Source organism: Vipera ursinii (genome assembly GCF_947247035.1).
Source record: "Vipera ursinii genome assembly, chromosome: 1".
Lineage (NCBI taxonomy): Eukaryota > Metazoa > Chordata > Lepidosauria > Squamata > Viperidae > Vipera > Vipera ursinii.
In genome coordinates, this window is record NC_139512.1 from 9,857,424 (window position 1) to 9,873,023 (window position 15,600).

At 45.1% G+C, this 15,600-nt stretch overlaps 1 protein-coding gene across 1 annotated transcript in view; it reads right to left on the bottom strand.

Moving 5' to 3' along the window:
* The window catches only part of BSG (basigin (Ok blood group)), a 33,809-nt gene extending 20,021 nt beyond the window's left edge, over positions 1-13,788 (bottom strand). Inside the window, exon 1 of the mRNA XM_083364664.1 lies at positions 13,468-13,788. Coding sequence (XP_083220790.1) covers positions 13,468-13,537 — 70 coding nt within the window. The 5' untranslated portion in view covers positions 13,538-13,788. The remainder of the gene's footprint in view (positions 1-13,467) is intronic.
* Positions 13,789-15,600: the final 1,812 nt, after the last annotated feature.

The window sequence follows — 15,600 nt, forward strand, 5'->3', positions numbered from 1 at the left end:
TGACTTAGTGAAGACCGTGCATTTAACGGATACCCGTGAAACAATTGTTTATAAACTAAATTATGTACAAACAATTGAAAAGAAATATCACCAATCTTTTATTAAAAGAGTTATGTAAAACTTTTATTTTAAGAAGCTTTTATACACACACACACAAACACACACTCCTTCCCCCCCCTTTCTTCTTTTGTACCTGTTTTTTTATGTTTTCTAATTTGGATTTAAAGGGGAAATGATCTACATTGCAGCACAATGTCAGAAAAAGAGGCATTTGGTTTAATAAGCTAACAGGTGTCACTTGTACACTCTGAAATATCTTTTTTCGAGTGGATATGTGAAAATACTCAAGACTCAATACTCCCAAGTAAACAGAACTGTCAGTCAATTTTTCAGCAGTATTCGAACTCTGGGCGGAGGGGGAGAAGGTGAAGCATAAACAGGAAAAATGCCTCTGAATGAAGCAAAGAAAATCGTCTGAGATATGTTAAGAAATCAGCTGGGTTACAAATAAATCTTTTTAGATTTTCTGAAGTGTTACATCTTTGATCCAGTAGCATATAAGTGCTATCACCTGTGGTTTGTCAACAGCATCTCTTGTGATTCTTTACTGTTTTACTCAAATCATATAGATTGTCCTCAACTTGCGACTTCGTTGCTCAGTGACCATTCAAACTTCTGAATGGACGCACGTAGGGGATACTTATGACCTCGATTCAAAGGTCCGATGGTCAAGCCTTCCACAGTCTCATCGATTGCACTCTGGGCCCTCAGCAACTGGCTCATGTTTACACCTGTTTGAAGCGTCCCATAGTCATGTGACAGCATCTTATCGTAGTTTTGCCACAAAAAAAAAATCAACAGCATTTACTTTGTTTTCGGCAAACCTGTGCCCATAGTATACCATTGGTTCACTTAGCAACTGCCTCAAAGGGGGCTGTAAAATCGAGTTAATCAGGAGCTGTGGTGGGGCAGTGATGAGAAGGCAGTATTGCAGGATGATTCTCCCGACTGCCAGCGGTTCGATCCTGAGGGGCTCAAGGTTGACTCAGCCTTCCATCTTTCTGAGGTTGGTAAACTGAGGACCCAGATTTTTTGGGTGAGTCTGTAAACTGCTTAGAGAGGGCTGCAAAGCACGGTGAAGTGGTATATAAGTCTAAGTCAGTGGTCTTCAAACTTGGCCTTTTTATTGACATGTGGACTTCAACTCCCAGAATTCCTCAGCCAGGCATGCTGCCTGAGGAATTCTGGGAGTTGAAGTCCACAAGTCATAAAAGGGCCAAGTTTGAAGACCCCTGGTCTAAGTGCTACTGCTATGACCGACCTGAGTTATGGCCGTGATAGTGAGGCTCCATGATGGTCACAACTTGAGGACTATCTCTACTCAACTACAGGTCTACAACGTCTTGTTGCCAATCAATTCCTCCTTCCGATCCTTCTAACTAAAATGCAAGAGATCTCAGATGCAGATTCTACTTCAAACTGGGCATGCGCATAAACACCAGCACTTTGTAACCTGCTAATGCTATAAATGTCTTCCAATATTACAAAATTACTTATGCCATGGCACGAAGATCTCTTACTGCAAATTTCTAACACCACCTTAGAGATAAACCAGGAACCTTAGGCCCGGGATATTTGCAGGACCGTCTGCTGCCAGGAACGACCTCCCATCGCCCGGTGCGCTCACACAGGGAGGGCCTCCTCAGGGTGCCGTCAATTAGACAATGTCGGCTGGTGACCCCCAGGGGGAGGGCCTTCTTTGTGGGAGTGCCTGCCCTGTGGAATCAACTTCCCCTTGAGCTCCTGATGGCCCCGGATCTCCGGTCCTTTCGTCGCGGCCTTAAAACATTTCTCCTCCATCAGGCTGACCTGGACTGACGATAGGGATTTTTAAACAGAATATTTTAAATATTTTATTATTTTATCATTGGGGCTTGTTAGTTTAATCTTTTTTAACATTTGTATTATTGTGTTTTATTGTTGTTAGCCGCCCTGAGTCCTTCGGGAGATAGGGCGGCATATAAGTCCCAAAAATAAATAAATAAATAAATAAACCTTAACTACTGGCAGATGTTTCAATCGTAGTTTGTAAAGGTTATCTTGGGCATCATCACAGAATTTTATAACAACAAAGGCTCCAACTATGAATTCTGCCAATCAGCTTTGAATCTATCCCCCACTGGTTTCACTGCATGATGCAGAGTTTTAATATGAAAAGAAAGGGCTAAGCATTGCTTGCATAAGTGAATCAGTGATAATAAACCTTTGGCCATCTCTCCAAAGATCTTATCAAATGTGACAAACTAAACATTGCATGGGCAAAATTACAACGAAGGAACACGTGATACTGCTATAAAATGAACATATACAGATGAACGCTGCTATTTCATTACAGAGGACTACTCTTATTTCCCAATCCACTTTGACCTCCAGCGTTAAAAAGTTATTGCAATATAATAATGTGGTAAGTCAACGTGAGTAAATGAAAGCACGGTCATCATTTTAAAGTTTTAAGTGTCCTTTAGAATGGCACACATGTCTAAGAACAAGAGCAGAAATGTCAGCCAGAGATTCTGAGAAACCCTAGGAAACCTTTAGAGGAGCCAAAAGAGATATGTAAACTATTTCTGAGGCCGATCAGCTGTTTCAAACTTGAAAGGGGTTATTCTAACCGCACTGGAGGTGTTTCAACCTCAACAAATTTTACACACACCCTTAGAAAAAAAACACACTAGGTTTCCAGCATCAAACAGGCTCCAATCTTCTAGAAGCAAAACTGTTCAAGATATTAAAAATCAAGCGACATTTATACTTTCTGAAATTTTAGAGAGTTTCATTAGACTGTTATCTAAGTTATCTAAGGCTCCAACTGGTGCAGAATGCAGCCGCGAGAGTTGTGTTGGGAGTCTCCCGATACTCCCATGTTACACCTCTGCTCCGTGAGCTGCATTGGCTGCCAGTTGTCTTCCGGGTGAGATTCAAGGTACTAGTAATGGTGTTTAAGGCCCTACATGGCAGGGGTCCGGAGTACCTCAGAGATCACCTGCTGCCAGCATCAACTTCCCTCCGCCCTGTGCGTTCCCACAGAGAGGGCCTCCTCAGGGTGCCTCCTGTCAGAGAATGTTGATTGGTGGCCCCCAGGGGGAGATCCTTCTCTGTGGGCGCCCCGGAGCTATGGAATCAGTTACCGGTTGAGCTCCGGATGGCGCCCGATCTTCGCTCCTTTCGTCGCGATCTAAAAACATTCTTATTCGAACAAGCCGGCCTGGCCTGATGGGAGATTGGTGGGGGTTTTCATTGTTGTTTTCTTGGGGTTTTAATATTGTATTTACTGTTTTTAGTGGGCAGATATTTAATTCTTTTTTAATTTTTGTAACTTTGTATTTTTATTCTTGCCCTGTTCACCGCCCTGAGTCCTTCGGGAGAAGGGCGGTATATAAATATTATTAAATAAATAAATAAATAAATAAGTTCAGACTTCCACAGGAGGCATGGCGAGTTGAAGCACAGCCAACATAGCTCTGTGTGTGTTTGTGTGTGGGGGGGAACCAAGGAAACTTTCTGGATAAGGAGAGGAAAGGAGATTGCTCACATGTGCTCCAAATGGCTGCTTCTCACAACAGTGTTTTCCCGTGGCCTTGAACACTGGGAGATGATGGGATTAGCCACCTTGCTCACAACCTAGTGGAGATTTTTAAAGGACACTTAAAAGTTCAGAAAAAACTCACTTTTCCAATCACTTTTGGAAGTTGCTCATTAACTACTTCTAGCTATTTCAAATCTTCAGAACAAGTCTGATATTGTTAGGGTGGACTCTGCCTTCAATCCAGAAAGAAATTTGAATCATAATCTTAAGATTTTAAGGAAGCTGAAATAAAACAGCAAACGGCTTCAGAAAATTTTGATCTTGGAAAATTACATCTAGAACCTTTTAGAGACCGAGTGCCCAAACTGCAACCCAAAACCCACTTATGTATTGTCGGGTGCCGGGTGGGTATGGCCTATTGGGTGGGTGTGGCCAATTGTGTGGACATGGCTGTGGTGGTAACGGCAGACTGGGTGGGACTAAAAAGTTCAATCAATGAATTCCAACCTTGCGAGATCTTTTTTTTTCTCCTTGAGAAGTTGAAATTGATTGATTGAACTTTTTTTTTTGCACATGGCGGTGTAGGCCTAAAGCAAAAAGGTTTTATAAAACCCAGCTGAAGGCCTAGGACTGGGGCAACTGAGTGCGTGCCCACAGAGAGGGCTCTGCGTGCCACTTGTGGCACCCGTGCCATAGGTTCGTCACCACGGATCTAGATGAACTGGTGCATTGAAATGCTTACAAGAAGATTTTGGAATTAATTATAAAGAACAAACAACTTCTCGTGGAAAATATGCCCTGTTTTGGCATTCACAAGATACAACAAACATAAACAATTTTATGATTCCAAAAATTGGACACTAGAGGGGACTCAAGATTTTTGGTGGAGGATATATAAGCATATGAAAGGATGCAAAAGACTAACAATAAAAAGTACTAAAAAAGACTTCTGAAGAATGGAATCAAAAATCCCAAAGCTGTTTTTCCCAAAAGGAACTTGACTTTGGTTTTTTTCTTTGAAAATATTTCACTTCTCATCCAAGAAGCTTCTTTATGAACCGAAAAAACCTCTCGGATGAAAAGTGAAAACAACAACAACCCCCCCCCCAAGAAAGTCCAGTTGTCTTTTGAAAAAGCACTTCGGGGACAACCATGACCTGGATGATTAAGAATATCGGTAAATTAGCCACAATATTAACAATGTCAGTCATCACGTTTGCTTCTATGGGCAGACTATGCCCAAAAGACATTATTGAAGAAATGACAAATATAAAACATGATATTGAAAGTGTATTTTCAATCTTCGGGCCAGGAGAATGAGTTAGAAAAATGTTTCATTAGATTTACAAAAGAAGCTGGGTGAGGTTTTAAAATTTAAGAGGAAAGCACAAATGACAAATCTATCGGATTTAAAAATTTTGATTTTTTTTTCTAAACTAAAAGAAATGAAGAAGAATGGTTAGCATGTTTTCCTTCAACAACCCTATAATTCCTTGCATCGGGATGGAGTCAGGGCAACTGAATGGAGCTGAGCGTTTACTTGCCGGATCCCTCCCTGACGCCTATGTGGAGCTCACAGCAGATATTTTCTCTTTGTGCCCAGAGACAAAAATATCTGCCGCTATCTACGATCGAACTTGCAGCCTCCTGATTGTGAGGCCAGCCACTATGCTATATATGTTTTGGAAAGTAATTTGCAAAGAATAATACTCTATAAACTGAAGGACAACATACTGTGACCCAATCCAGCAGAGAACTTCATGAAGCAAAAGACCTCTGCCCATTTCAACTCCCAGCTGTGTTTAGCCTGAAGAATAAATAAAACTGTTTGGTCATTGGTGCTTTCTGAGCTTGGTTGTTTTTCTTGAAAACATTTCATTATCCAACTAGGTAACATCACCAGTGCTAGAAGGGAATGGGGTTTGCTCTTCGTTAAGGAGTGTGTATTGGAGGTGGTGACCCTTTGAGAGCTGTAACTGGTCTATACTGGTGTATAGAGCCTTGGTGGAGCAGTGGGCTAATGCCTCCTTAAGTAACACCAGCTGCCTGCAATTAGTGCAGGTTCGCATCCCACCAGGCTCAAGGTTGACTCAGCCTTCCATCCTTCCGAGGTAGGTAAAATGAGGACCCAGATTGTTGGGGGCAATTAAGCTGACTTTGTAATAATGCCGCTTGGGGTGTGTGTGAAAGCCCTAATAAGCAGGCATATACATAGAATGAAGGCTACTGCTAAGCTTGTAAGCCGCCCTGAGTCTTCGGAGAAGGGCGGGATATAAATGGAATTAAAATAAAAAAAATAAAAAATAAATATTCAAAGCGACAATAAAGTTTATTATTATTATGCAAAAATGGCTTGCTTTGCCAGTATTGGTGGCTGTTTACTGCTTGATTGCTTTAATATTAATCTCTGCTTATCTGGATGTTGATTGGTCTGAGGAGATGAGTTGGTCTTTTTGTTTCCTTTTTGGCCTTTTGACTGTCTCTTTCGAATGGTACGTAATGTCGTTTCTGTGGGCCTCTTGAGGGCTGATTTGTACGAGTGCCCGGCCTCCCAGAATTCTCTAGCTTTTTTGGACTTAGCATGGTCTCTAGGATGCTCACAGCTTTCCCGTTGAAACTATGGTTAAGACCAAGAGTGTCAAACTGGCGACCCGGATGCATCATGCACAGGCCACGCCCACCCCGACTCCGCAAAGGCAAAAAATGTTACGATAACGGCACGTGATGTGATCGGGTTTGACACCTGTGGCTAAGACTATCCACACGTTGTGTAATTAAGGAGTTCTCATCACGTATATGCCTATTTCTAATAAATAAAATAGTGGGAACATGGAACTTATTTGTACTGCAAGGCTCCTTTAACTTTTCTACCTTCAGTGCAAACTGAAAAGCAATAAAATATATGAAATATCAAAGATAGCTGGTCTTAAGAATTACAAGTCTTGCAGTTTCTAATTTAAAAGCCATATCTAATTTAAAAGCCTGTATGCCAAATAGCACCGGAGTGGAATTTCTATGAAACCAAGAACATATTAACCATGTCTGCGATACAGGAAAGGCACATTGTTCAATTAGATTAGGAACTGAAGGATTATGCAAGCATAAAAAAACAAACCTGTTGGGCAGTTTTGTGCTTCAGGGTTTGGCAACTGTGATTTAGAGATCAGATTTCCCGGTATTTCATTGGCATTGCCTCTGAAGATGCCAGCCACGGTAGGCCTGAAATGTCAGGAAATCTGTTCTCTAGACCACAGTCACTAAAATGGGTGGGAAAATGAATTCTACCTTGGGAGACAAGAGGAGAGAAAAAGATCAAGGACGCTTTACATTTAAATGATTCACATTAAAGGGACAATTTTCATCAGTGAATAAACTTATTACCCTGGGCCACAAAATACTGGGTCCCATTAAGATGTATGAGACACTTAATTCCTCCTTTTTTCACAAAGCCATCTAAATTTGTTTCACCCTATTACTATTTTATTTTAAATGTCTAAAAAGTGACTCACCCTTAACACTACAGTATTATAGTCCTTTATTCCGCTCCTTCTTCAAAGTAAGATAATCTAAGTCAGAGGTCACCAACCTTTCTTGGTTGGTGGACTGGAGGGAAAGGGAGGGCGCATGCACGCTGAAGCACGGGGCCGCAAGCATGCGCGTGACGCAAGCGAGGCAGGGCTACTGCTTGCATTATACTCACTAGCCCTACCCTGTTCTTGTGCACAGTGCCATTTCTGTGCCCCGACTTGGCCTGCTTTCGTGCAGAGGTGCAGCATCCCATTTTCGCACCCTGAGGTGTGGGCCCTTTTTTCACCTCGCAGTGCGGCGTTGGCCCATTTTCATGCCCCGAGGCACAGCGTTGGCCCAGTTTTGCACTGCGCGGCATCCTGTTTTTGCACTGTATGGCTGCGGCGCTAGCGCAAATGGGGGCATGTGCGTGGACTGGCCTGCCTGTCCCAAGGCCCGGTGGCCAGCAGCCCACAGGTTGGGGACCCCTGATCTAAGTATAACACATTTCTCTCCGGTATCTCACTACATCTATGTGTACAAGTCAATTACTCATGATTTGCAGAATTAGTCCAAGTTTGGAGGTTCATACTCATCACTAAGACAGAAGCACTGTACGTTTTTCTTTGGTTTACATATCTTTTTACATTAAGCATGCAGTAAACTATTTGGAAGTTAGGGACGTGGTAGCTCAGTGGGTTAAGATGCTGAGCTTGTCGATCAGAAGGTCGGCAGTTTGGCAGGTTGAATCCCGAGTGTCGCGTAACAGAGTGAGCGCCTGTTACTTGTCCCAGCTTCTGCCCACCTAGCAGTTCGAAAGCACGTAAGAAATATGCAAGGAGAAAAATAGGGACCGCTACGGTGGGAAGGTAACAGCGTTCCGTGTACCTTTGGCATCTAGTCATGCCGGCCACGACCGCGGAGACGTCCTTGGACAAGCTCTGGCTCTTCGGCTTTGAAACGGAGATGAGCACCGGCCCCTAGAGTCGGAAACGACTAGCACACATGTGCGGGGGAACCTTTACCTTTTAAACTATTCGGAAGAGGGTGTGTTGTGCCAACACTGCCATTGTGATTTCAATTTAAATTTGACTTGCAGAATATCCTCATATTCCTCCTTGCAGATTCACATGACTGCACCTATGAAACTCAATCCCTATAAGCTACATAATAAAAGTTCCTAACCTTTCTTTCTTCTACAGGCACACTAATTATTTACGTTCTTTACATTTAAATTTTCATGGTGGGCAAACATACCCTAATTTTCCTAACACCCATGTGAAAAAAAATCTATCCAGCAATCTTACACTGTTTTCAAGTCTCAGATCCAGGTGAACTTTTCCTTCAAGCTTTGTAACATGCTACTCTCCTCTCCATCAACATGGTTTCCAAGTGCATTCAGAATTTTATTTATCGAATTTGGAAACTGCTCATCTGACTCAAAGGACAACACTTCTGGCTTGTCAGTACAAACAACTGCCCTTAGATAGCTTCTTTTCTTTCCCTATCAATACCCAAAAATGTTTCTTGAGAATCCCAGAAAGGGAAAAATTAAGTCTTTCTTCACCTCCATAAGTCATCCCACTGTGTGTTGCATCCTTGCAACAGGAATCAAACAGAAAAGATATAGTATAGCTTTGATTTAAATAGTCTGTTGAAAAGACTTGTATGAATTTATGGTACGTATTCTTTTACATTTCATTAGTTAATGTAAGTTATGGGATTTAAATTCCTTCACAGGGATGCTCAAAAAATTGGAATAGGAAACGTAGATAATGAAGTCTACTAATATTTAATACTGTATTAGTCTTGCATATCCTACTTGCACTGGCAAAATTCCTACAATGGGAATTTCTCCATAACTAGCAAGCATGGCCAGAGATAGGTCTAATAACTATGTATTAAATAGCCCAGAAGAAAAAAAATCTTTACACACAGAAATCTGCATGCCAGAGAGAAGACATGAACATCTTTCCTTGTGTGTTTAATTTTATACTTTGTCATAGTTTTTGATATTCATTTCAATGTTTAAATTCATTCTCAAGACACACTGCTACTTGTAATTATTGTATAGCACAATTTGTTTGGGTTTTCTCCAAGGGGAATTCTGGCATGCATTTTATAATGACTGGGAGGGGTGTTGGGGAAAATCTCTTTAAATACTGAAAATAGTCTGGAAATCAAAGTTCAAATAAAATATGAATTTTCTTTAAAACCCTTAATTTTATAACTTTTTTAAAAATATAAATACCTATACCTTTTTAATATTTAAGCCACAGACAAATATCAAACTGGGAAACAAGAAAGCTATAATAAATGGGCAAGAAAATGTTATTAGTAGTCTAACATAAGTGACAGCATTTGTATTTTCCAGTCTCTTCTATCCCGTATATGAATATATCCTCCATGCGTGGAAGACCACTCACACGTCTCAACTTTTCCCCCTCCTTTTCACCATTCCCCCATTCCCCCACAAGGAAGGACTATATTATCTCATGTGCTTCAGCTTCTTAGCTATTCTCTTCCTACACAAAAAGTATGTGAGATACTAAACCTCTGGCCCCTTATCATGAGGTCAGTATCTCTCCACTGCTCTTCCCAAGACCGCTTCCCACAGTACAGCTAGGTTTACATCAAGTGAATACTACTTATTTGTATCCCACCTTTATTATTTTTTACAAATAACTCAAGGCAGTGAACATATCCATCACACTTTCCTCCTCCTAATTTTCCCGCAACCACCACCTTGTGAGGCAGGTTTTGGGCACCCAAAATAAACAATATAGTCTCTAGCCAATTCGCACAATAGGTTGAAGCTCAAACTACACAATTCTATTCAGTCTTGGTGTGTTGCCTAAAAACACAATAAATACCCAATATATGAGCTTGGACTTCTCACCTCCCCAATACTGTAACACAGAATAGACTTCCCCCACCAGCCACACCAGGGACCCTGTTCCCCCAACCACTGTATAAGTACCAACTCCAACCCTTTAGAGAGCTTCTCCAACTCTGCCCACCATTAATGTATGTGGGATGCTCCCCCTCCCCTCATTAACATGAGGTACAGTTTCCCTCCCCTCAAAAATGTATGAGGATACATCTCCATTAAGTTAGAGGGGAGTTTTCCCTCCCCCCAATAATGCACAATGAGCCCCCCCTCCTCATTAACTTGAAGGACACATTTTCCCCTCCCCTCAATAATACATGAGAAGAGCCCCTTCCCCTCATTACCGAGGGGGAGATTTTCCTCACACCAATATACAAGAGTCCACTTCCCCTCATTAACATGTGGGAAGGCACTTTCCCTCCTTTCATTACCTTGAGGGGAGGTTTTCCCTCCCCAGTAATGTATGAAGAGCCCCTTCCCCTCATTAAAACCCACCTTTTTGAACAAGCCGGCCTGACCTGATGGGATGGGGTTGGGTTTTATAAATTGGTCTTAACTTTTAATCTGTACTAATTTATTACGGGCATCGCTGTTTAATTACTTTTTAATAATTTTTTAATTTTTGTATCTTGTTTTTATTATGTATTTCCCTGTTCACCGCCCTGAGTCCTTCGGGAGAAGGGCGGTATACAAATTAAATTAATTAATAAATAAATAAATAATCTTGAGCAGAGACTTTCCTTCCCCCCAATAATGTATGAGGAGCCCCCCTCCCCTCTGTCTTGAGCGGATTTCCCTCCCCAATAATACATGAAGAGACCCCCCCTCCTCCCTTCATTACCTTGAGGGGAGATTTTTCCCTCCCCCCAATAATGTACGAGGCCCCCTCCCATCTTGAGGGGAATTTTCCCTTCTCCCAAAAATGTATGAGCCCCCTCTACCTTGAGGGGAGATTTTCCCTCCCCCCAATAATGTATGAGGAGACCCCCTCTATCTTGAGGGACTTTCCCTCCCCCCAATGTGTGAGGAGGCCCCCTCCTCTCTATCTTGAGCAGAGACTTTCCCTCCCCAATAATATATGAGCCCCCCCTCCCTTCATTATCTTGAGGGGAGATTTTCCCTCCCCCCAATAATGTATGAGGAGACCCCCTCCCTTCATTATCCTGAGGGGAGATTTCCCCTCCCCCCAATAATGTGTGAAGAGCCCCCCTCTATCTTGAGGGACTTTCCCTCCCCCAATGTGTGAGGAGGCCCCCTCCTATCTTGAGTGGAGACTTTCCCTCCCCCCCAATAATATATGAGGAGCCCCCCCTTCATTATCTTGAGGGGAGATTTTCCCTCCCCCCCAATAATGTACGGGGCCCCCTCCCCTCTATCTTGAGGGGAATTTCCCCTCCCCCAATAATGTATGAGGAGACCCCCTCCCCTCATTATCCTGAGGGGACATTTCCCCTCCCCCCAATAATGTGTGAAGAGCCCCCCTCTATCTTGAGGGACTTTCCCTCCCCCAATGTGTGAGGAGGCCCCCTCCTATCTTGAGTGGAGACTTTCCCTCCCCCCCAATAATATATGAGGAGCCCCCCCTTCATTATCTTGAGGGGAGATTTTCCCTCCCCCCCAATAATGTACGGGGCCCCCTCCCCTCTATCTTGAGGGGAATTTCCCCTCCCCCAATAATGTATGAGGAGACCCCCTCCCCTCATTATCCTGAGGGGACATTTCCCCTCCCCCCAATAATGTGTGAAGAGCCCCCCTCTATCTTGAGGGACTTTCCCTCCCCCAATGTGTGAGGAGGCCCCCTCCTATCTTGAGTGGAGACTTTCCCTCCCCCCCAATAATATATGAGGAGCCCCCCCTTCATTATCTTGAGGGGAGATTTTCCCTCCCCCCCAATAATGTACGGGGCCCCCTCCCCTCTATCTTGAGGGGAATTTCCCCTCCCCCAATAATGTATGAGGAGACCCCCTCCCCTCATTATCCTGAGGGGACATTTCCCCTCCCCCCAATAATGTGTGAAGAGCCCCCCTCTATCTTGAGGGACTTTCCCTCCCCCAATGTGTGAGGAGGCCCCCTCCTATCTTGAGTGGAGACTTTCCCTCCCCCCCAATAATATATGAGGAGCCCCCCCTTCATTATCTTGAGGGGAGATTTTCCCTCCCCCCCAATAATGTACGGGGCCCCCTCCCCTCTATCTTGAGGGGAATTTCCCCTCCCCCAATAATGTATGAGGAGACCCCCTCCCCTCATTATCCTGAGGGGACATTTCCCCTCCCCCCAATAATGTGTGAAGAGCCCCCCTCTATCTTGAGGGACTTTCCCTCCCCCAATGTGTGAGGAGGCCCCCTCCTATCTTGAGTGGAGACTTTCCCTCCCCCCCAATAATATATGAGGAGCCCCCCCTTCATTATCTTGAGGGGAGATTTTCCCTCCCCCCCAATAATGTACGGGGCCCCCTCCCCTCTATCTTGAGGGGAATTTCCCCTCCCCCAATAATGTATGAGGAGACCCCCTCCCCTCATTATCCTGAGGGGACATTTCCCCTCCCCCCAATAATGTGTGAAGAGCCCCCCTCTATCTTGAGGGACTTTCCCTCCCCCAATGTGTGAGGAGGCCCCCTCCTATCTTGAGTGGAGACTTTCCCTCCCCCCCAATAATATATGAGGAGCCCCCCCTTCATTATCTTGAGGGGAGATTTTCCCTCCCCCCCAATAATGTACGGGGCCCCCTCCCCTCTATCTTGAGGGGAATTTCCCCTCCCCCAATAATGTATGAGGAGACCCCCTCCCCTCATTATCCTGAGGGGACATTTCCCCTCCCCCCAATAATGTGTGAAGAGCCCCCCTCTATCTTGAGGGACTTTCCCTCCCCCAATGTGTGAGGAGGCCCCCTCCTATCTTGAGTGGAGACTTTCCCTCCCCCCCAATAATATATGAGGAGCCCCCCCTTCATTATCCTGAGGGGAGATTTTCCCTCCCCCCCAATAATGTACGGGGCCCCCTCCCCTCTATCTTGAGGGGAATTTCCCCTCCCCCAATAATGTATGAGGAGACCCCCTCCCCTCATTATCCTGAGGGGACATTTCCCCTCCCCCCAATAATGTGTGAAGAGCCCCCCTCTATCTTGAGGGACTTTCCCTCCCCCAATGTGTGAGGAGGCCCCCTCCTATCTTGAGTGGAGACTTTCCCTCCCCCCCAATAATATATGAGGAGCCCCCCCTTCATTATCCTGAGGGGAGATTTCCCCTCCCCCCAATAATATACGAGGCCCCCTCCCCTCTATCTTCCCTCCTCCAGGATCAACGAGCGAAAAAGGCTTCCTCACCCGATTCACTTTATGAAAGATTCCCCCCTCACCCCCCCCCTGCCTTCTTCTTCCTCCTCCTCTCAGAACCTCAAAGGGGAACAACTGACGCCCCCCTTCCGGAGTCCCTCGGGCATGGAAGTCGCCCTGGAGCCCCCTCAGACCAGCCTTTCCTCTGCCCTACCTGCTGCTGAGGCGCCTCCGAGGGCGCAGAGCAAGGAGCCGAGCGTCAGTAGCACGAGCCTGGCCGCCATGACCGCCCCGCTGCCGATGCCCCGCACAGTTCACACGTTCCAGCCGGTCTCACTTCGTCCCCCTGAGGCGCTGAGCCCTTCAAGGGGGCGAAAGGGGCGAGCCGACAAGGCGACAGCCAATAGCGGGCGAGCGCGAGGAGCGCCGAGTTAACTACTGGCTCAAACCCGTTGGAATGACGCAAAGGCTGTCCACTTAGAATTCGGGATTCGAAAGGGCGGGGGGAATAAAGTGGGAAGTTGGGTGAGACGACTTTGAAATGATAGTCATGAGTCCCAGCCAATCATAGGTCAAGCAGTGATCGGCTGGCTGATGGTTGGACGCTGAAGGAGTTGACGCTCGAGAAGCGGTTGTGTGGCATAGGGCAACCCAGGAGGGGCGGCGCAGACGATAGCGATCGGAAAAAAGTGGGCTTGAGAAGGAAAGGCCCTCGGGAAAGAGCAGACCTTACGCTTCTATAGCGTTCATGATTTGGTGAGACAAAGTACTGACCTCTACGCTATCACGTACGCCAATAGGCGGGCGCAACAGCAACGACCAATCGGATTCCTGAGAAATCTGTGCTGCCCAATCAAAGTATGGCGCCTGCAGACTGATAGCAGCCCAAGCCAATCCGCCATCTCCGCTAAAAAGACATGTACGCCCATACAGACTATTCTCACCTCGCAATGGATGCTGACGGCCAACCACAAGGCGAGGAAACAGCGGTTCCGCCCACTCTCCAGCCCCTCCCTGCTTACTATGGATCGTGCAGAAGGACACGAGGCCGTCAAAAGCGCTACATTGACCTCGCTGGAGGTTATTGGCCCGAGGGGGCGGGGGGCGCGCGTTGAGTAATAAACCTTGTCAGGCCTCATGGAAATGATTGTGCAATTAACAATTATGAAATCACGCTTCGATTAAGTTCCTCAAATCAGTTTATGCCGATGAATAGCAAACGAACAGGTTTTAGACGCATATGAAAAGCACCATACTCTGCAACGGCGAAGCTTAATCCGTGTAAAAGGAATTATGGTTTCATAAACCAGCTCAATCTTAGGTGTAAAAAAAAAGATAAGACGCATTCAAGAAGCAGAAAGGTTTTCAAATGACTGACGTTTCAGAGAGCCTCTGTGTTTAGGAGCAGTCTACCCCTACCCACCTGCTCTCCCAGACGCTGCTTCCAGAGACTTACCAGCTCAAGAGGGAATCCAAATTTTGTTTGCAAGCAAGCCACACAAGAGCTTCTATCCCCTTTGACTCCACTGTTAGAGATTAATCCAACTCCTAATGTCAGGTTATAATATATTTCTGCACAGAACTGAGATTTAAGGTGCTGGTACTTACCTTTAAAGCCCTACATGGCTTAGGCCCGGGATATTTGCAGGACCGTCTGCTACCGGGGACGACTTCCCATTGCCCAGTGTGCTCACACTGAGAGGGCCTCCTCAGGGTGCCGTCGGCCAGACAATGTCGGCTGGCGACCCCCAGGGGGAGGGCCTTATCTGTGGGAGCACCAGCCCTTTGGAACCAGCTTCCCCTTGAGCTTCGGATGGCCCCGGACCTCCGGTCCTTTCGCCGCGACCTCAAAACTTTTCTCTTCCATCAGGCTGACCTGGATTGATGATGGGTTTTTAAAAATGTTTTAATTTTAATTGTAGTAAATTTATTTTGGGGCTGTTATTTAATTCGTTTTTTAATTTTTGTATTGTTGTTTTTATTGTTGTAAGCCGCCTTGAGTCCCTTGGGAGATAGGGTGGCATATAAGTCCCAAAAATAAATAAATAAACTCTTAATTTATAGAGCTAGTCCTCGACTTGTGACCAGAATTGAGTCCCAAATATTTGTTGCTAAGTGAAACATTTAGGTGAATCCTGCCCCATTTTACGACTTTTCATGCTACAGTTGTTAAGTGAGTCACTGCAGTTAAGTTAGTAACACGGTTGTTAAGTGAATCTGGCTTCCCCATTCACTGCTTGTAATAAGGTCACAAAAGGGGATCACATGATCAGAATGCTGCAATGTTCATAACTGAAAATAGTCATAAGTCATCTTTTCAGGGCTTCCGGTTTGCACGTGTGGCGCT